Consider the following 23,489-nt stretch of genomic DNA (forward strand, 5'->3'; position numbering starts at 1 on the left):
CTGAGTGAGTTCAGAGGAGGCTCTCTGAAGGATGTGATAGAGTCCGGTACATAAAACAGGGTGGAATTTGGGAAGGTATGAATGGTGGGACAAGGCGCTCAGGCAGAAAGCACCACCTAAGCAAATGCAGGGAAGTGAGAAATTACAGTGTATGTACAGGGAATGGCTAATATTTGGTTTGATTGAACTGTAGTCTAATAGAAAGAAGAGACCTAGGAAATAAGTTATCGGAATTTCGTAATGCCCAAACCACATTTATAGCTCAAAACACCACTTTTCTGTAACCTAAACCTCAAAATATTCTTGGTTCATTGTAACAAACATCACTTCGTTACCTGGTATGTTGCTAGCATATGAGATAAGAGATTGCATCTGCTTGCTCCAAGAAGATCCACCTTTTGACACACGTCCATCTTCAATTTGTCAAAGCTTTTTTTGGCAAGGCGTACTTGTGTTTGTACCTATGAAAGTAAAAGGAATCTTTGAACAACACAAACTTTTAAGTTGTTAACATTTGCCAGTGAGAAAAGACCAATACTGGATTTATCTCTTTCACATAAGAAAACACCTTCAAAAATTCCAGGTGAGCAAGAAGATCCTACAACATCCATCCTTTATCTCCAAAGGACCTAAATGACAGCACTGCATATCACGAGTTTATAGCCGACTTACCATCCTACTTACATTGTTCTCAGTTGAATGTTAGAATTCCTCTCCTCTCAAGGCATTCACAAACTGACCATAGTGAAGAGAAGTCAGGAAACATGCAGGATGGCAAGGGAATAACCTTTGTCCTGTTGTTTTCCTATAGTTCTTGGAAGCTGCCTTCCCTTAATGTTAACATCTTACATAACATGGTACATTGCTAGAAATTAGACATGAACACTGATACAATCCTATTAACTCAACAACAGACGTTGGATTTTTCCAACTTTTGTCCTTTTTCTCTGTCTCAAGGTCCAGTTTAGGATACTACAAAAGAAAACTGTGACACAGCTTAAAACACTGTCTCCACTGATAAACTCGACTTTTCTCTTTTTTTGAGCTTTATTAGAAGTGATAGTACACTTCTAGACATGGACGCAAACCTGAGCAAGACAAGTGTGGCTCAAAGGCCTGAACTCAACTTTTATTATTAAGTATATACACAAATAACCCTCCATCCCTGAGCCGCACAGTAACTCAGAGACAGAGTAAAGGTCAGGAAAGAATTCAGAAATATCTATTCTATACATTATTTTGTAATAAAATAGAAGGCTTTAAAATTTAATACAGTTACATTAAAAATGAAGTAAAAATTTCCTTTTCCTCCAATTAGAAGCATTACCACATCATATTTGAACTAAGGAAAGCTAGCCAAATATATTAATTTATCTCAGATAACTCCTGCAGGTGTAGTTACCAGGTAGGTAACTGCAAGTTGGTAACAGCGATAGTTCTTTCATCACAGGATAGACACCAGGGGACAAGAACAATGTCTACCTTGGTCACCATTATATGATCAGCACCAGGCGACCTGATACAAAGCAGGTGTTGAATACACATTTTGTGACTCAATGAAGAAATTTTCTAGGTCATTTTAAAAGGAAAATTAGCTCAGTTAAAATAACTTTTAAAGTAGTTTTAGAAGTAATGATTTTATTTTCTAATAAAGATAAGCATGAAGATTATTTGATATAAAATACATTAATTTATACTACTAGTAATACAGATTTGTATTCATGGCTTAAACAATTATAGAGAATAATATAACAATAGTAATAACTGATACAATTGTCATCGTTTTTAACATTTTAATAATTGGAACAATTTAACAATAGATGGAATTCACAATTAATACAATTGATACAGATACAATTATTACAAATTACTGACCACCTGCCAGCATTATTCTCTCTTAGCCTCTATGATTACCCTCTCTGACAGTTGAGGGGAAGAGGCTTTGTCTGGGAAAGTAGCTAACAGGCATGCTGGCCTTCTAGATTGGCCTGCCTGATTTCAAAGCCATGCTATCCTGCCTCCTAAGCAACTTACACTATTTGCTGGAGAATTAAGAAGCTCAAAATTATGATTCTACCCAGAGACACAAGTTTGTCCTGTAGAATCTACAGAATTGGAAAATAACAAGGTAGTAAGTATATTTAACACCGTAGTGACAGAATTAATACCCTATATGAAAAGGGTCTTGTTCATATACCTATATAAAATTTCCTAAGAATTCTTCCATATTCTTGGCCTATAGATCCAGAAGAACAAGAGAATAGAAGCCATCCACCTCCTCTCAAACTGACCAGACCACAAGCTTAAATAAATATTGGAGTCTGCTGATTTCCCACGATAGAGTATAGAGACTCTAAGTAAAGAACTCGGGTGTGCTGACTATAAAAAGTTTAGGATGAGTTAAGTCTCAATGATTTCTGGTCTTCCTTTGAGAAGAAAAAGGAGACAGAGAAAAGAAAACCTGAGTTCCAGAGGGGAAAAGTGGGAGAATGTGCGGCCAAAGATGTTTAGGCAGCTAAGATCTTCAGTGCAGGTCCCCCATTAACGGTTCACCAGTTGCACGGGCCAGTAAGACCTCCTCGACTGGTATCTCGAGAGGCCTCTGTCCCCACTCTTTTTTTCCTGGAGGGGAGGGAGATAAATGGATGTGAGCTTTCATGTATGCATCCAATCCACACATGCTTAGTGAGTACCTATTATGTGTTAGGCACTGGGGTATCTGTAAAGGAACAAGACTCATCGGAAGCAGATGGTCAACTGTAAGTGAAAGTACATAGGCATAAGGATCCTCTGCTTTTATAGAGAAGAAAGACAAGTTAGTAGCTATATTATAATGCAATAGAAAAATACAGTAGAACTAAGAATGAAGAACAGAGGTAGCACAGATGAGGGAATGATTAATGCTAGGGCTGGGGGCATGCAGAGGTGTAGGTTGAAGGTATTGAAGCCCCAACTGCTAGCCTCCCAGTATCCCCACCCTTTTCTCTGTAACATAGTAGTCTCTTCTCACTCGACTCTGGGCTTGGCATGTGACTTGTTTTGGCCAATGGAAAGCTAACGAATGTGATGAACCTGGAAGCCTGAAAAAAAAAAAAAGTTAGCATGCTTCTACTTTCTTTTTTGCTTCTTTAAGATGCCTGTGAGAACATACCCAGGCCAACAAGAGAACATGTCTGGGCTGGCCAGCTGGAGGGGTGTAAGAGTCTCATGCATGCAAGAGACAAGACGAGAACACAGTTATACCAACAAATCAGCCTTCGGCCAGCTGACCCCCAAACAGGTGAGGGAGGCTAGCCATGACTAGCAGAGCCCCAGCCCGCTCCAGAGATGACCACAGACTCAAGAGTGAGTCCAGCAGAGAACAGAACTGCCCTGCTGACCCACAGACTTGTGAGCATAAGGAATTGTTCTAAGTCATTAAGTGTTAGTTGCTTACTTCATAGCCTTATTGTGGCCATAGATAACCAATATAAATGGTAAATAAGTGGACAATGAGGGCTTCTGAGGAAGGGATATCTGAGGCGGGTGTTTAGCTTTAGCATAACTAGGAGTCCATAGCAAATACAAGGAATCCACAGGCTCGCCTGCTTACAGGGAGACTGCAGGTTTTCTAAATAATTGCAAATTAATATTTTTGCAGGGATGTGAATTTTGCTTTTTCCTTTGCATTAACATAATCAGTTACTCACAGATATTCTTTTATCCTAGGAGGAAACTTGTTTTACTTGCTTATAATGCAAAGCTCATGAATTTATGTACTCTGAAATGTGCCCTAATTTAATTTTGTTTGAATTTTATAAAGTAATTTTAGAAACCTAGAAGAAGACTTCAACACTTGACCCAGTGAGTTCTGAAAGGCCATATGCTTTGTGTGTCAACAATGATTATTAAAATACTTAATGCACTGCTGAGTTTCCAAATGCTGTGCCCTTTTGCTGCCAAACAAGGAGGATGTCACACTGTTGGGCATTTTGAATATGGTAAAGTTGATTTAATGTTTTGTGCTCCACGTCTGCTCTCTAAAACACATTTCCAGCCTGAAGACACAACACCAAGGACACAGTCAGGCACAGGCCACCATCAAGAGTCTAATTTCATATGCCTCCAGATGCACTTACGTGAAAAATGTTTTGATTATTATTCCTTTCAATCCCAGATAAATTATGTCCAATTACATAAACATCTTGAGGAGCTCCTGTGTTTTTCAAGGCCCTTTAAAAAGTCTTCAGTCAAATAAATGTGCCCTTTGTTTATTTCTCAATTTTATTTCTGTTGCCCCACCGTTCTCTTGTTCTCCGAGCTCTATGAAATGATCACACATATTAGACCCTCTTTAAGATCCTGTCTTTCCCAGGCGGCAGAAATTCAATTTACCAGAGAAAGGAGGAATGTCTTGACTGCCAAAGCTACAGGGCACTTCTCTGGGCTTATTCCTCCTAACCTGAAATTCGACCTTTTAGCCCCAACTTGAACTACGTATCATGAAACCAAAGCTATTCATTCTCTTAGTTCAAACTGGTTTTCCCATCCATAGCAAAATAATGAGAGCAGTTTTGTATTTTTGTAAGTGTTTTCTTTCCTTTAAAAACAAAATAAAGCAAAACTACAGTCTTACTTCTACTTTTACATTTTCTTTCAGGAAATGACTCTGCCTCCCTCCCTCCAACCATTCATTCGGCAAGTATTTACTGAGTATCTTCTACACCCTGGCGGCAGTGAGTAAAATGGAGGTGGTCTCTGTCCTCATGCAGCTAAAAGTCCAGTAGGCATTTTTTACAATCAGTGAGGGCACAAACTGAGTGAGGTGCTCAGAAGAAAGGCTGCACAGTACCCCGAGAATGATTTGCCAAGGTATCTGACTGCGAAGACGTTCTCCAAAGTAGCTGTGCATGAGCTCTATTCCAAAGGACTGAGCATGATCAACTAGAAGGAGAGAGAACGCTCCAGTGGAGAGGGGAGCATGTGCGAAGGCTTTGGGGTAGAGGGCAAAAGGCCATTGATGGCAGGAGCAATTGTGACATTGTATTATGTACAGAAGTATGTTTAAGTGACCATGTGTGTGCTATGCATGTGTGTGGAAAATGAAGTGCAGACTTAGGAGCTATCTATCTTTTTGATTCTCTCAACAACATCTTCACACGATTCTGAAAAACATTCTATCTCTTTTATCTTTATAATGTGGCTTAAATAAGGGCTGGCATGTTCTTTTATAAGCTACCCTTCCACTCCCACTGACAGGTCCAGGGCTGGGCATCTTAACCCAAGCTGAGTCGATCATCTAAGGCACCGTGGCTGGTGGATTAAGAGAAAGGGACTTGGTTCTAGCTGAAAGAATCAGAGCCCTTCCTTAGGATTTTTTAACTTGGAACGAGAGAGTAAGTCTCAACCCTTTTCTAGTGGCTAAAGGACTAGCAGAGTCAGTCTCTGTGTTTGAGTTTCCTGTGGCATGAAGAAAATTGATCTGAGAGAATCAAGGTGACTGACACACAGATAAAGTATAGAAGAAACAGAGAGAAAGCCCTGGTAGAACTCGAATTCCTAGATGGCACTATCTTTCCTATGGGTTACATGGGATTTCTAATGAAGTCAGTCCTTTGCTTCAATGAATTCAAGATGAGCTTTTATTATGTCGAACCAGAAAAATACTAATACAGGCTGCTTACTTCTGCCATCGTAGAGATGGAAGGCTCTAAGAAATTCTGTGATAAAGATTCCTTTTAAACTTTGATGATTCCAGTTTTTCTAAAATTTGAATGGAGAACCTTTCCCATACAGCATATAGCACCTATTATATGCCATAAAAAAATTTAGGGTTTCACAGAAGAGGAAATCAAGACCTAGATATTTATCTAACATATAAAAATGAGATTCAAACTCAGGTATATTTAGTTCTATAATTCCTGCTCTTTACACTAAACCATTGGATGCAGGGTTATTGATCTACCATTGACTGTGTGACTCATAGTATTCTCAGTCTGGGACATGCACAAAAGGTGTAGCTACCATCTTAGAAAACCCTGGTCAACGATGTTGGCTTATCCATTTAGATGTAGACATAGGGACATGCCAAGCCACACGGACTGAACAGAGCTTTTATTATCAGAAATCTTGCTAAGGCTCCTTAGCTCAGGCTTCTCAGCAAAGTGGAAAGAAATCAGCCCATCGAGTTCCCTGAGGCGCACTATGGTCAGTGGAGTCCCCATTTCCTAGAAGAAATACATGTGGAGATGGTATCTTTTTCATTCTGTGCCGGAAGCTGATGCCACCGCTGCCACCAATGTCACCACTCTCATCATCGCCACCACTTTTAATCAGCTTTATTTATGAGGTACAATTTAATCTTAGCCATTCAATTCTATGAGTTCTTGGACAATACAATCATGTTGTATACAATCATGCAACTATCACCAGAGTCATGATACTTAACATTTCTACCACTTCTAAAACGCTGCCATTGCAGTCAATTCCCTCCTTGCCCCTGACAACTCCTAATCTGCTTCCTGTCACTCTGGATTTGTCTTTTCTAGAGTTTTGTATCAGTGGAATAATGCAATGTAGTCTAATCTTTCTGTGGCTGGTTTCTTTCACTCAGCGTATTCCATTTGAGATCGATGTTGTTGCATATATTAGCAGCATGTTCTTTCTTATTTCTGAGTGGTATTTAATTGTATGAATACAATTCAATGTGTATATTCATTTGGGCTGTTTCCAATTTTGGCTATTTTGAATAAAGCTGCAGTAAACATCTGAGCACAAGTTTTTGTGTGAATATGTTTTTCATTTCTCTCGGGCAAATATCTAGGGGTAGAATTGCTGGATCATATAGTAACTGTGTGGTTAATTTTATAAGAAACTGCCAAACTGTTTTCCAAAGTAACTATATCATTTTGCATTCTCACCAACAATGAATCCAAGTTGCATTTGTTCCATATCCTCATTAACACTTGGTAATTTCAGTCTTTCAAGTGCTAGCCATTCTAGTGGATGTGTAGTCATAGTTATTATGACTTTAATTCGATTTTAATTTGCATTTCTCTAATGACTAAAGATGCTGAAATTCTTTTCATATCTTATTTGCCACACATATCTTTAGAAATGTGCCTAATAAAATCTCTTGCTTATTTTTAAAAATTAGGTTTGTCTTTTTATTACTGAGTTGTGAGTTCTTTACATGTTCTGAATATAAATTTATTATCAGATATAAGTTTAAACATTTATTTCAAGACTGAAAGTTGCCTTTCATTTTTTTTAATAGTGCCTTTTGAGAAGGAAAGTTTTTAATTTTGACACCACATAATTTATCAACATTTTCTCTTATAGTTTCGTGTGTGTGTGTGTGCGTGCGAGCCCCTTACCCAAACTTTCCCTACTTTCCCTAACCCAAGATCACAGGGATTTTTTCCTGTGCTTTTTCTTCTAGAAATTTTATATTTTTAGCTATTACATTTAGACCTATGATCCATTTCATATATATATATATATATATATATATATATATATATATATATATGAAAGAAAGAAAGAGAGAGAGAGAGAGAGAGAGAGAGAAAGGAAAGAAAGAAAAGAAAGGAAAGAAAGAAAAGAAAGAAAAGAAAGAAAAGAAAGAAAGAAAGAAAGAAAGAAAGAAAGAAAGAAAGAAAGCAAGCAAGCAAGCAAGCTGTCTGTATTCTTAGACAACATGATATATGTACAGGTATATATATATATATATATATATATATATATATATGGTGTGAGGTAGGGGTATAGGTTCATTTTGTTTTCCCTACATGTAGCTATCCAATTGTTCCAGCACCATTTGTTGAAAAACTATCCAATTGCCATTGTATTTCCTTGGCACTTTTGGCAAAAATTAAGTCATTATATGTGTGGGTCTATTTCTAGACTTTCTATTCTATTTTGACTTAAATGTCTATCCTTACCAATACCACAGCATCTTGATTACTGTAGCTTTATAATGAATTTCTAAGTCAGGTAGTATAAATCCTATATATTTTTTTCTTTTTTGAAATTGTTTTGGTTATTCCAGGTTCTTCATATTTCTACACATACCTTAGGGCCATATTGTCAATTTCTTCAAAAATGTTCCCGAGATGTTGATTAGAATTGCACTGAAGCCACAGATTTACTGGGAATTGAAACCTTAACAGTATCTTCAGACCAATGACCATAGTATCTCTTTCCACTTATTGGGTTTTTAAAATTCTCTCAGCATTTTGTTTTATCGATGTTCATGCACAGGTCTCGTGCATGTTTTGCTCATTTTATTGCAAAGCACTTTATATTTTTGATGCTATTGTAACTGTAATTGGTTTACATGTCAAGTTATAATTGTTGATAACTAGAAATATGATTAATTTTTGTAACCTGATCTTGTATCCTGTGATCTTGTTAAATTCAATTAGTTTTAAGGTTTCTTTTCAAATTCCTTAGGATTTTCTCTTTCTCTCTCACCCTCCCTTTCTCTCTCCCTTCCCATATCTATGCGGATAGAGCTATGTACATATATCATGTTGTCTAAGAAGACAGGCAGCTTTCTTTCTTTCTTTCTTTCTTTCTTTCTTTCTTTCTTTCTTTCTTTCTTTCTAAGTTGTATATTTTAATTTACTTTTCTTGCCTTATTATACTGGCAAGGATAACATTGACTAAAAGTTGGTGTGCGAAAACACACTTGCTTTGTTCCTGATTGTACAGGAGAAACGTTTAGTCTTTCATGGTTAAGTATGATGTTAGCTGTCCTTTTTTCATATATCAGATTGAAGATATTCTCTTCTAGTTTGCTGAGAATTTTTATCAGGAGTAGATATTGAATTTTATCAAATGCTTTTTCTGGATCCACTGAGATGATTATATGGTTTGTTTTTGGTCTACTCACATAGCAAATTACACTGAATGATTTTAATAACCTCTATTCCTCAGATAACTACATTTAGTCAAATTATATTTATATCTGGAAATAATCCATGTTCTAAAGTCTGTTTTGTCTAGTATTAACATAGCCACTTCAGACTCCTTTTGATTAGGGTTTTCAGGCTACATATTAATTTATCCTTTTATTCTTAATCTATCTGAGTCTTCATATTTAAAGTGAACCCTGAGGCTAGATTCAACTCAGTCTTGCTCTTTTAAAAAATCCAATCTCTAACTCACTTTTCTCTATATTTTTCAACAGAGAACAATATGAGACTTACAAAATATTATCAGTAGGAGGAAATGGGGTAAGTCTGGTGTTAAAGTGAATCCATTCTGCTTCAAAATAATTCTCATTTTTCTAAGTTCCTTACAAACCACCTATATAGTAATCAGTGCCAGATTTGATTATGAATCAAAGTGTAGTTTACTATATTAATTTTTTTTCCACTTTGCACTTTTATTCGAATGTAATATTTGGAATAATTGTCCCTAAGGGCTGATATTTCCCAATTAATCTGAAGTCATAATAAATGAGCAACAAAACAGGATTTTGGTGTCTCATCCTTATCATCAAGATTCACTGCCTCCCATCATCAATATTTATTGAGCATTTACAGTGTACTAGGCACAATAGAATATATAAGAAAAGAGTGAATTTTTTTTCACTGTATATTTTTTTTCTTTTAGAATGTAAGCTCCTCAAGAGAAAAAAAAAACATGCCTTCTTGAAAATGGTATTTTTGTTTGGTGTTTTCTGCAAGGTACTGAGGAAATAGTCTGTAGGGTGAGCTTTGGGTATAACTTAGCCCCATCATTATTTAAAGAAGAGAGGAAAGGGAAGGATTTTAAAGGTAGACAATGAGACTGATCAGTCAGGATAAGTAGGGTTTAAAGGGAAATAACACAAGCTCACCAACTAAGGAGATTTGCTGCTGTGAATAGGATGAGGGAAAGAGTTTGTGGGATGCAAGCAAAGGAAGCAGGGCATCCTTCGACATTGAATGGAACCAGGAAGATCATGCAGCCTTTCTTCCATGTACATGGCCACCAAGTAGGAATGGTTGGTGACAGGACGGAATGCAAAAAAGGTAATCCTGTGCACCTGACAAACAGAATAAAGGATCAAAGTTGAAGGCAGGCTGTACGCGTATTGGGAAATTCTTTAAAAAAAAACAAAAGTGATTTGGAAGCACACAACTTACAGTTAATGCTACCCAATGTCATGATGGGCCAAGAATATTATAGCTTCCAAAGTTAGAAAATGTCATATACTAAAATTTTAAATGGAACAAATTGCTTTTTTTCTTATCAACCCCCCCACACACACACACACAAAAAAAGAAAAACAAAACAAAACATCTTTTTTGGCGGGGGTGGGGGGGAATAAGGGGAAGTATGGGATGTGGTTGGGAACAGTAGTAGTTATATTTACAGTATTTTGTAATGATAAACTTTGTATTTAGACTTGGCAAAAGCCCATTAGCTGCCAAGAGGGAATAAAGAATAAATTTTCAAAAATGTAGAACTTCCTTTAGAAGTTTCAGAACCAAGACCAACTTACATGAAAAGCTGGAGAGAAAGTAGCTGAAAAGTCCATTTACAAAACATTTATTCTACTTACATGAACTTAATATATGTGTTCTTAACAATTATGCTTAGATTGCTCATAAAAATTTCATAAGACATTACACAAAGGTTGCCATCATCTCAAGTTATGTCCCTCTTAACTATTTTTACAGCACATGCATGTTATGGAAGTATCAAAAAAATCACAAACCAAAAAAAAAAAAAAGTTAAAATATGGCTTTTTGGTTTTACTGCTGTGCTTGATATACATGATGTAATGGATATCGAGCAATTCATTTTACTGAATCTTTACTTCTGCCTTTGTTCTTAGGTTGCCCAAAACATTTAAATACAAATAAAATGAATGTAGCAAAAATAATGAAAGCGAACAGCAGTAACTTTACATAAAATGGAATGTGAACCATTTCTTCCCTTATCCAGAGTAAATTGGGCCACAACTAAAGGAACACTTCTGCAGCTGTAGTCAAAGTGTGCACACTGAGATCAAGTATTCCACAGACAAACACATGGTTCAGCATGTGCTATCCATGGAATATCCATTTCTACTTCAGCCTCGTAAGTGCTCCAAATGTTAAAGTACCCACAATAACTACACCTGTGACTGGAACCAATTATCCCTTTTATTCCCCACCAGGACAAACCAATATGTAGGCAGTTCTCTCCACTTAGACATGGAAGCGGTTTTAACACTAGCCCTTGTGAAGCCACAATGTACCAGAAGTACTATGCCAAACATTTATAACTTACATAAAAATTCCACATCCCCATATTGGCCACCTCAAGATGAAACAGATTACTCTCTAAATGTTAATTGGCTCCACTTCCCTAATATTAAACATAAATACCACATTAGAAATACAGAAATTCAAATAGAAGTAACATAAACATGTCATAAATCATAAACAAAAAACTATTCGTGGGACAGCATGGATGGCAAATGGTCTACTGTGTAAATTTTAGAATGAGGCAGACAAAAGTTGGAAGGCTGGTTGATTTTTCCTTCTACTCCTGCTTCAACTTCATCTCCTTGGGTATGTAATGTCCACAATATCATGTAATCTCTCAGTAATTGCATTATCAGTGTGCTGTCTTTGTATGACTCTTCACTTAATGCAAGAAGTTCAGCAATGGCTTCATCAAAAGCTGTCTTTGCAAGAGAATAGGCTTTCTCCAGGAAGTTGAGACTCTCATCATAGAACACAGAGTGGTAAGGGCCAGACCCAATTTGACAGGACATGTTGGTTGCATTTCCTTTTTGCTGATTTCAAAAGCTTCTTGGTAATGAGTGTTGTGACTGAGCCACAATCCCTTTCTTGTCATCACCAACAGCAACCCCGGCCAATAACGGTAGTAGCCTCCTTTCATTTTCAAACAGAAGACTTTGCTCTCTGCTTGTGAAGTGTTACCAATCAAGAACATTTCCCAAGAGAGATGGTACATTATCGTCAATATCTCTTAACTTGGTTTCGACTTTTCCCCCGTATTCTTGAGCCATCTGCTGTTTTTTCGCAGCACCTTCATCTTTTGCTCAATATCTGAGACGACCCTCCAAGATGACCTGCGTACATGCTCCTACAACATTTTTATAAGTAACTGAGAGAAGATTCCTCTCCTCATCAAGTAATCCAGCTATCTGCTCAGTTACAGACTTCATGCAGACTGCCATGTCATTGTGTCGTTCAGCCCTCTCGGGCAGGTTAGCCTTCTGCACCAGCTCCTATTTACTCATGACTGGGTGTTTTGTGACTGGAGTGGGTGGCGGTGGATGGACGGGGGCTCGGCAGTCTCCATTAAATTTTTAAGTTTTAAAAATTCTCTTTGAAAATAGGACAGTATTTGTTTATGTTATTTCTGGCATCTCTGATTTCTCAAAGTTTGCCGGCAGTATTTCTTTGCTTGGATATGTGAGTTCTTTCTGGGACATAATTCGTCTAAGTTCCGTGACTAAGTGTATTTAAATACAACTAATATGCATTAGCCCCTTTCATAGATTGAGGTTCAAGTGTGCCTTTAGAGTTTCTTTTTATCCTTTCCAGTTTTAATACCTTAGTAGAGATGAAAGTACAATAAGAGGTTAGTAATTCCGCTTCCTTTTGCTTTAATTATTAAGATTAAATCATCCCCAAATGTATTTTCTAGCTCTATCCACAGTAAAGCTCTAAAATAATGGCTAATTCAGAAGCAATGCGTACCCCAGCAACCAGGTCATGCCCTCTAACTACCATGTCTCTCAAAGGAACCAGGGTTTCTTGTCAAAAATGGCTGATTCCGGGGCTATGGCAGGAAATATATAAGATGATTCTGAAATATTTTGTTGTACAAGAAAGCAAAAAAGACCACTACCAAGGTCATGTCCAAAGGACTCAGGCGTCAACCTGAAGATGTTCTCACTATCAAAGACGAGACAATTTGAGCATCAATAAAGTAATATTGGCAACAATAAAAGCCAATCTAATATGTTCAAATATATGAGTTATACTGACACTTAAAAACAAGGAAATAAATAAATTTACTGAAAACCAAAAAAATCTCCCTAGGCACCTGCAGAGAATGCCAGTGAACCAATCAATATTCTGACAAAGAATCAAACATTTATCCTGTCCTTGCTATCAAACTGTACTGTATTTCAGGATAACCTGGTAGTTGATGAAAGTAATCCATGACTGAACCATTAAAATGTATTAATAAAGAAGGAATACATAATACATTAGACCATCTGTTCCCATCCGACTGCATACTCACAACAGTTTTGTTGTTAGAATGTTTCATAAAACTTAAGTCATTCCAAGTTTTAGCTACCCTGGCACCTTTCTTCCCAAGGAAGATTATTGAGCACCTACAGTTCTAGGTACTGAGGATAGCAGAGAATAAAGCCAAGTCTCTGCTTTCATGATGGTTATATTCTAGTGGGTGAAACTGGGTAATAAACAACAAAAGTGAATATGTGGTTTGTTAGATGGTGAAAATAAAGCAGCGTAGGAAAGAAATAAGTGCAGGGCTGGGGAGCGGTGGTAGAAGATTCTGTTTTAAATGGACTAGCCTGGTAAAAGCTTCCTGAGATGGTAACCTTGGAACAGAAACCTGGAGCAAGTGAGGAAATGAACCATGCACATATGAGGGGAAAGAGCACTCTGAGCAGAAAGAATGGTACGTGCAAAGGCTCTGAGGCTGCATTGTTCTTGGCTTGTTCGAGGAACAGTGGTCATTCTTTTTAGTTCCATGCTTCTTTTCCCATCTGTTTTATATGCCTTATTAAAATGTAAATTTATGAACAAATAGATATAAAATGACACTCTTAATCTAACTGAACGGGTGATTTTAAAAGTTCTATATTATGAAAATCAACATGCGACAATATGAATAGTTTTAATAATATGTTTCTATAGAAAATTTATTTATACGTACATTTTGTTCCTTCGAGTTTTTTTTTTTAATGAATCTGATCCATTGGAATTGAGTGATATTTAAGTGTGCATGAAAAGTTTTCACATCCAAACCCCACCCCCCTTGTACAGTGATTTGAGATTTTCCCCTAAAATGGCAAGAAAATGAGAAATAACTTACACTCTATAGTGCAGGAGACAAACACTACCACTCTTAGCAGCATCATTCTAGCATGAGAGTTACATCTAAATACTAGGAGAGACCCTCATACCTGTACGAATGGCTGTTATCAACAAGACGAGTAATAAATGTTGAAGAGGTTGAGGGGGAAAAAGAGCCCTCATACACTGCTGATGGGAACGTAAATTGGTACAGCCGCTATGGAAAACAACATGGAGGTTCCTCAAAAGGAAGATTAAGAACAGAATTACCCAGCAATCCCTCTTCTGAATATCTCCCCCTCAAATTTGAAAACATTTATCTGTAAAGATATATGCACCCCAATGTTCACTGCAGCATTATTCATGGTGGCCAAGGCATGTAAACAATGGAATGTCCTTCGATAAAGATGTGGTGCATATACAGTGGAATATTATTCAGCCATAAGAAAAGATGAAATATTGCCATTTAAGACAATATGCATGGACCACCTAGAAATAATCATGCTAAGAAAAATAAGTCAGACAGAAAAAGTAGAGAACCATATGATTTCACTCATATGTGGGACATAAAATTGAAAGCAACAAATGGAGAAGACAAACAAAAACTCATAGATCCAGACAATAGTTTCATGGTTACCAGAGAAAAGGGGGGGAGGGGAAGGTAGATAAAAGGGGGCAAATACATGGGGACAGAAGGAAATTTAACTTTGAGTGGGGAATGCACACGCAATATACAGATGATGTATTATTGAATTGTACGATTGAAACCTGTATGATTTTATTAGCCAGTGTCATCCCAATAAATTTAATTAAAAAAAATAGTGGAACAGTGATACTGAAGAGTAAGAGTGAGAGTGATTTTAGAGCAAGGCCAGAGAGCGATGCACATTCCACTGACAGATGGAAGCGGATGCGGCATTGGAAAAAGCACTTCCACGATCTGGAAGACAAAATGGAGAGGGAATCGACTCTTGGGTCCCATAACCAATGAAACAGGTGGAGCAGGGGTGAGAGGCTGAAAGAATGGGGTAGGGTGTGGTGGGCAGACTGGGGAGGGGAAAGGAATGGATTGGCCAGGCTGACTTTCAATCTAACTGAAGGAGAGGGAGGGATAGGTTGATGAGATGAAGAGGGAATTTGAAGTCAAACAAAGAAATAAAGCAAAGAGAGAGAAAAAATAGGGAAGAAATCTGTACCTATTTAGTATTGCAGCTATAATGGTTAATAATTAGTATTTGCCCAAAACAAGGAAGATGTGGTTGTCATTATATTTCATTTCCTCCTAAAATGCATTTTGAACTTTTAACAGTTCAGCAAAATAAATAAGCGGTGATAATTTTAAGGGGTTTCAGCTATATTACTGAATTTATAGATGAAATTGAATCTTTCAGCTAGTATCCCCTCTATTCATGAAAACTGCTTATCAAGACTAGGGTGTTGGATCTACCTGTGTATTCAGGCTAAGGCACACAAGTCTCTGATACAATCTCAACTCATTTACAGGAACCTGGCAGGCAACCTTCATTCAGATGCTAATGAAAAAAAGTCCAAATTTCTTCCCTGCTCTGCCCTTCAAAAGTTCAGGTTTATAACATATTCTGATCACAAGGGCAAAAAGTCACCTCGGAGAGTGGAATACACCAACTAGTTTAATGTATAAATATTGTACTGGATAGATACCTTAATCGAATAATTCTCTCAATGATGATTCAGGAGACGGATGATTTAGTACACTCTCTCTTGTTTCTAGGAAGAGGTTTTTAACTCTCTTTTGTTTATTTCACCTAATCATGTGTTCCAAGTTGGGCCAGGAGAGGAAACAGGAATGACCATTTAAGGAGGGCCCTATCTAACAACTGTTACAATTTTATAGAAGAAAAAACTTAGGTACAAAATGATTTGCCTAAAACCAAACAGCCAATAAGTAGAAAGGCTAGGAGGCTTGGGTATTATCTCCTCTTGTAATACAAACTCCGCACCCATACCCTGCCTGTTTGCCTGTCTGCCTTCCTCTAGCCTGTCCACCCCTCACCCACATCACTTCCCAGGCACCATATGCTCTGGGCATACTGAGCTGCCATTCTCCAGTGACATCATGTCAAACCCACCTCCATGCTTTTAGACATTTCCTCTGTCTGGAAAGCCCTCCTCTTGTACACATGGTAACTCTTATATACCTTTTAGGTTTTCTCTTCCAAGTGTGTTTTTCGTAATGTTCCTCAGCTGAGTGAGCAACTTCATCCTCTCTGCAGTCAATGCACTTTGAAAACACCCTTCTGACACAAAACTATGGTAAGAGCTACCTGCCCCCATGCATGCCCAGGTTCACTCTGGATTATAAGGTTCTTGAGTGAGGAAGCTAACTATTCAATTTTATAAGGCTAAGGCTATATGCCTCCAGGTAACAGGGATGCAAACACATTCAGTGAATAAAGAGAATATCAGAATGAGTGAACCATCAGGTCTTGCTTTCCCACCAGGTTATACTGCTCTTCAAGAGTACACAGCACACTGTGTTAGCTGAGTTACTGTTAGACTTTCCTGGCCACTGACCCTCTTCCTCGCCACTACGCCACCATTTACCGATCAGGTGTCATACAGACGTGCACATACTCTCAGTTGATTCTCACAACGCCCCTGCACCATACTTTTGTTTCTACTTCACAGAAGAGGAAACTGGGTTTCAGAACCATTAGGTACCTTGCCAAAACTAATTTGACTGACAAGGGAGGGGCAGGATGTGAAAGTCCACATTTATTTTCACTGAATCACTTTGCTTTCCCAATTGTAGCAAATCTCAAACTAGCAAGATTAACTGTATATTTCCCCAAATGGGGATTGTAGTAGCACCTCGTCTACTACTCTTTTTCCTTGTCACCTTGTCAACTCACATTACATAAAAATACTCTAATATGTTAAATTTGTGATTCTGGCTTCTTGTTTTAAAATACAAACCAGTTGTCACTATGCAATAACACATCCATTCACGTAGAATCAAAGAAGAAAAGGTCTTCTATCCTCAAGCTCTTGGCAAGTTGAAATAAATAGTTAAAATTATTCACAACCATATAGTTTATAATATGCAGATATACTTAAGATCACTTTAGCTAGCTCTCACACTGCCCCAACACTCTTAATGTTTGCTCAGCTGATAAATTATTTTTTTCTGTTTTCTGTTTTTAACATAAAGCAATTCTGTCATCAGAAAATTTAACTGACTGGGTTCACTTCCTCTTTTAGGTCATTAGTGGAAATATTAACTCGGGTCACAAGACTGAGCTCAGGGCACAAGCTTTATCAATTTCTCTCTAATCTGAGAAACACACATTTCAGAAGACAGTAAAAGGCTACAATACTGCCATTTTATTACATTGGTGTTTTTTATATTTTTATCATGTTTTTTAAATTCTATCATTCTTTTTTATTATTATTATTATTCTGTTTTTAATCATTTATTCATGTCTATATGCCATGTGAAAGGCTGGAGAATTTGCTTGTGTCTCTTGGCTGCCCAAGCTAAACCTGCTTGCACTTTATATTAGGGCATATTTTTATTATGCACATTAATGGTCATTCCGTTAGTGATCATACTCACAAACAAATCAATTCATAAATTAACAGGTGAATGGGTTTGCTGAAAATTATCTTGTTTGAGCGCTTGTGGTTATTCACTCTCTAGTGGGTTCTGAGGAGAGTGAATGGGGAGAAAGAGCAGGCCTTTTCCTTTATGGATCCATATTGCTGCCCCTGAGGCACACCCGAACACACTGAGGCATGAACACCACCTTCACTGGTTCCTCAGAACACTGGGCATAAATCCAGACTCGACTCTGCACGCACGCCCTTCATGATCTGGCCCTGGCCCGCTTCTCCACTTTCATCTTTGTCCTCCTCCTCGCTCTCCTTTTTTCCTCCAGCAAATCTTCCAACCCATTCTTTCTTCCCAGTGTCATCTCCCCACGTAATAGGCGTTTCGTCCTCTCCTTTTTCGCATTGTTCCCATAGATGTCACAATTTTTCTCCTTCATTGGCCTTTCCAAATTCAGCTTGTGCTACTTCTTCTAACAGCACGCTCCAATCCTAAAGTCTGACTTCATGTGCACCTCATTTGGGCCTCTACAGTACCTTATTACACACCTCTATTATTTCATATGACACATCGCACTGCATGATCACTGTCGTTTTCACTGATTATCTTGTTCTATATTCTCCAGGGAGCTGGTGACAGGATCTATATCTTGCTTTCGTTACCTCAGTACTGATAGAAAGAGCTAAAAATGCTAGTCGAATAATTAATTTTTAACCTGTTACATAGTAATATACACTATCACATGCTTCAGGTCTGTAGCCTCTACTTTTATAGTCTGATGACTGACATTCTGTCACTTGGTGTGGTTTTTTATTTTTTTGTTTTGTGTGTGTGTGTGTGTGTGTGTGTGTGTGTGTGTGTTTAGAAGACACTGCCACAGTAATTGTATGCCAAGAAGGAAGCTGGTCCAGCTCCTTTAATTTCTCATCAGTCTAAAGCATTGAGATATTTTCTGTGTTGAGATTCCATATGTTAGGATTGGGATTTGTGTTGAAATTTAATCTATAGAACAATCTGGAGAGTACTGACATCTCAACAAAATGGAATTGTCTGATCTACAAATATGGTATTTCCTTTCCTTTACTTCTCTGCTTTAATTTTTCTAAACAATGTTTTTGTAGTTTTAGAATTTGTAGTATAGGAGTCTTGCATGTCTTTGGTTAGACATATTCTTGGGTACTGGTCATTTTCAGTTTTAAACATGGCTAAGAAAATAGCCAATGTTTAATTAAGAATGTAAAGAATTAACTAGTATTCCCATCACCTTGCTTACGAGGTAAAAAGAACACAACCCAAATGAAAAATAAATATATAATACAAATATAGTGAAAACTGTGTAGAATATTATATCAATGTTATAATGTTAAAGTCTCCTTGCTTTGTGAGAGTTGAACATACCTGAGTATATATTATTACCGTAGCAATGTTCTTTAAACCTACTTCTCTAATATCTAATTAAAGTTACCATTACATTAGCTAGTTACACAGCTTATGGTAGAAACACCCAATACTGCAGTCAAATTCCTTTCATTTCTTTGCCATTCGCTCCCTGACTCTTCTAGGCTTTCACACATCCCACAACTGTGCTGGGAAAACTCATCCTCTCCTTCCCCTGCTCACCTGGCTGCTAATTATGTACTCACAGTCTTCAGCTTCACTAGTAATATCTCTGAGAAGCCTATCCTGACCTACTGGACAGAACTGGGCATTCCTCCTATGTGCCCCAACAAGATCCTTTAGGTCCTATATCCTACCACTAGACTCTGCATTTTGATTGCTTGATTAATGTCTGTTTCTCCTACTACATCAAGAATTCTACGAAGGCAGGGGCAGTGATGGGCTAATTCATAATCTTATTTCCAGAGTCTTGCACACTGCCTGGCTTATATTAATTGCTTGATAAATACTTAAAGGATTTAATATAAAATTTGGGCAGAGTAAAAGAATGGGACTTTTTTTTTAAACTGGAGTTGGTAGAGACCAACCACTGGGCCGTTACAAAGTGGAATCAGGTAAAAGAAGGCCCATTATCCCTGGAATCCTGGTAGTTGTCTTATGGATGCTATATTTCTCCCTCACTTTTACTGTTGATAAAACATAAAGTAATAAATGCGGGTTAGGACGATGTTGGAAGGAGACTATTCTTCCAAAATAGCCAGCAGATCTAACATTCAGGATTTATGCTTCTTTTGAAAATGCTTCATCTTTTAAACATTTTGTTTTTGCATAGTATGCGATAGCTTTTTAATTTGCTCACTTTTGTGTTATGTGGTTATTTTTGAAAGGAAACCCAATGTCAACCCAAGGTTGGCAAAATAAACGAGAATCTTCACACAGGGAGACTATCTCTTTGAATAGCAAGCATATCCCTGAACTTGCTGCCTCCATCACCAGTGTCTTTGGGCACAGCTCCTCAGTCACAGCACTGGATGGACAGGGACTTGCAAGAATATTTCTCTAATTTTCCATCGCACAACACAGATCAGGCTAGATCCTCTTAACCACAACTGTCCAAAGGACTTGAGAAAAACAAAGGGAAAAAAGAGATAAGAGAAGGAAGATACAATTAAACAGACTGATTTATAAGACTGAGTTTGCTTTTTCAGCGATTGGTCTCTCTGGGGATAGAGAGGAGGAGATCAGCTTAGCAACCAAGCAGAGACTAACATCTAAATTTCACTGAGCTCCTAAAAGTCCTTACTCTAGAAAGTAGAGGTAATAACTTGACTATTAAATATCATTCTGAACACCTTCTTCCCCAAACCTTTGTTCTCGTAAGGGTAATTCTAACCCCCATGTACATCTGAGGTTGTATCTTACAGTGTGAACAGCACTCTCATATCAGAATACAATCCATTAAGGTAGGCACATACTGATGTGTGTGTGTTGAGGAGTGGGGTTTGCAGAAAAGGACAGTTTGGGTACAATTTCATGTATTCAGTCAACAAATAGTTATTAAGACTCTTGGTTGTGTGGTAGAATGGAAAGGGCATCTTGATCTGGGGTTACAAAGCCTGAGTTCCATGCATGGATCAAAACCTTCCTAACTTTGTAACACTAGGCAAATTTTTTAACATTTCTGAATTTCTGCCATTAGCCCTAGAAAACAAGCATGAGATAAATAAGAGAGAAGATTGTATATCAGAAGTTTTCTTTAAACCCGTAATGCTTGATGCTATTATTAGGAGTTATGTGCAAGGTCCTGTGTTTAGCACAATGCAGGTTAATTAAGCCTGTCTGTAAGGGAAGCTATGAGGATAAATGAGATAGAAATATTTTTAAAATGATAAATAAGGCATGATCCCCACTCCAAAGGAATTTCACATTGCTTGGAAGATGAGTCACAAACACAAAAAAATAGAAAGCAAAGTAGTATTTGAAAAATACCATAGGAATGGAACAAAATAGGATAAGATTCCCATAAATTTATTTTTCAATATATGGTATATTATCACTAGCATGGAAAGTTACTTCTAAGTTTCTATTAAGATGTTTATATGTTACTTATAAAATAAAAAGAGCTAGTTAACTTGCTAGCATCTTCTACATGCAGAAACAATTGGCTTTTAGCTTCCACAGCAAGGTCATAATTATTGTGCATTCTAAATTGGTAAACGTAGTGTCCAGTCACATGGGACAGTGCTCAGGAATATTCTGCTGGCTTTTCCTATGGATAATACACATCTCATCCTGTTTCTGTGGAATAATGTGGGGCCTTAAGTTATAGAATACATCAATGGCGCCATTTCCAGGCTCCAAGAGGACTAGCTTAAGAGCCAGCACACTATCTTCTGCTCCAGATGTACTTTTTATCAATAAGGATGTATCGTGTTCAACAGCGAAAGTGTTCTACTCTTTATTTTGAAATAATAGCTGAATTCATATAATAGCTTGTTTTGCTAAAAGGTGAAATAGAGCAGAAAAAAAGGAAATTTGTTTTAACCATGCTCCTTGGGGAATATATCACAATATGAAAGTCACAAGATAGCTTAGGCTCCTCCCAGGCTAATTACAAATAAGCCCTTTAGAATATATTTAGATTTGGAGAAATAATTCATACTTAGAATGAAACCTAACAACCTTCTGTAGATTAAATACCTGTTATATGTTAAATATATACCCAGGAGAAAAGAGGGAAGAGATATGTTAACCATCTTTAACAGTATTTTGAGCTAAATATTTTTAAAATATGAAAGAAAATGAAAAGGAAAAAGATCAATTAAGAGAGTTCTCTCCTTCTTTGGTTAAAAAAAATAGAAAGAGAGCTCAAATTGAAACGTTAGCAATACTATGACACAATTAAAATTGGTATTTAAAAAAACCTTAATTTTAACCCTGATCTTTTAAAAATTATAACTGAATATATGAATTTGCCTAATGTGTAAAGTGCAAAGCAGACTTATGGAACTTTAAATCAAATGATCCATCATCTATCCATTTATTCATTGATGAATGACTATGCTTAAGGAGTGGTTATCAAAATGTGCTTCCTGGACCAGCAACATCAGCATCACCTGAGAGCTTGTTAGAAATGTAATTCTTGGGCTCTGCCCCTAGACCTACTGAATTAGAAAGCAGAGGATGGGGCTCAGCAATATGTTTTAACAAGCCGTCCAGGTGACTGTGTTGCATGCTAAAGTCTGAGAACCAGCCTCCTGGAAAGAAAAGGTTAGGAGCATGCTTTTTGAAGTTAGAGAAATTTTAGTTCAAATATCTGCACTTAGACTTACTCTCCCTGTTATCGGGAACAAGTCATTTAATCCAAGCCTTAATTTCCAAATTAGTAAACAGAGACACGGTACCTTTCAGAACTATCGTTCAGATTAAATGAGGAAATATACGCAGATGAGATCTATAGTGTGTATGCATCATACACATAAAACTCGGTGCACAGTAAGCACTCAATAACTAACATCTGTGATTTCTAGGCATAGAAGACCCTGTGTTCAATGCTGCAGAAAACACCGTGTTCATCAGACATGGCTTCTTTCTTCAAGCACCTCAGTCTGGAAGAGGAGCTACACTAGCATACAAACAATCATGATGCAAAGTAGAAAGTGTTAGGTGGCAAAAGAGTGGCGTATGAAGTGCCCTGGGAGGTTGAAAGAGTAGGCGACACAACGTATGAGTTGGTTTCTAAAAAAGAGGAAGCTTTGGGATAAGCACAGATTCAAGGGAAGCACATTCCAAATGAAAGGAATATGGAGAAGAGGGAGGAAATCATGGGATACATAGTTTGGCTAATGGGACGACGGATTTATAATTTATTGTCTAAACAGGGGCACTTTGCAAGTAAAGGGGTGCATCATTAATAGCCAAGTCAGGGCAACAGATTTAGAGGAGACCATGAATGACGTCCCCCTGGACAACAGGCTGTTGAGAATATAAGTACTGGAAATAGAGATGGAGAGTGGGTTGGATTTGTGCATTGAAGGGTCTGTAACGACGGGGGAGGGCTCTGTTTTTTAAGTCATGGGGAGAAGCTGAAGTCTCTGAGCAGAGACATATCCACAGTGTGTAGGTACTTGGGAAGATTACTTTGGCAGCACTATGTAGACTGCTACAAGAATGGAGAGGAGGGAGTGGAAGAGAAATTTCCAGAAATGAGATTTTGAAACTGATTAAAGGTGTCAGACAAGAAGAGGGAGAAGCTGAACATGAAGTTAATAAATATATATTTTTGCACTGTGTAATTCTGTTATTTTCTGCATATTAGTTCTTTACCAGAAGCTAATATTTCAAGCCTATATCAACAAACACAAGGAGGTCAAGAGAAGAGACAGTTCAAGGGGAAAGTATCATGAATTCACTTTTGGATGTAAGGTGTTCAGTTTGATGGGCTATGTCACATACAA

At 37.5% G+C, this 23,489-nt stretch overlaps 1 protein-coding gene and 1 pseudogene across 9 annotated transcripts in view; both read right to left on the reverse strand.

Moving 5' to 3' along the window:
- ICA1 (islet cell autoantigen 1) overlaps positions 1–23,489 on the reverse strand; it is a 130,723-nt gene that overhangs the window by 39,791 nt on the left and 67,443 nt on the right. For all 9 annotated transcript variants that reach the window (XM_016133673.2, XM_016133666.2, XM_016133670.2 and 6 more), the window contains exon 7: positions 336–461. In XM_016133673.2, the coding sequence (XP_015989159.2) occupies positions 336–461 (126 nt within the window). The remainder of the gene's footprint in view (positions 1–335; positions 462–23,489) is intronic.
- On the reverse strand, positions 10,247–14,193 carry LOC118610702 (annotated as a pseudogene).

Source organism: Rousettus aegyptiacus, unplaced genomic scaffold (genome assembly GCF_014176215.1).
Source record: "Rousettus aegyptiacus isolate mRouAeg1 unplaced genomic scaffold, mRouAeg1.p scaffold_m13_p_13, whole genome shotgun sequence".
Lineage (NCBI taxonomy): Eukaryota > Metazoa > Chordata > Mammalia > Chiroptera > Pteropodidae > Rousettus > Rousettus aegyptiacus.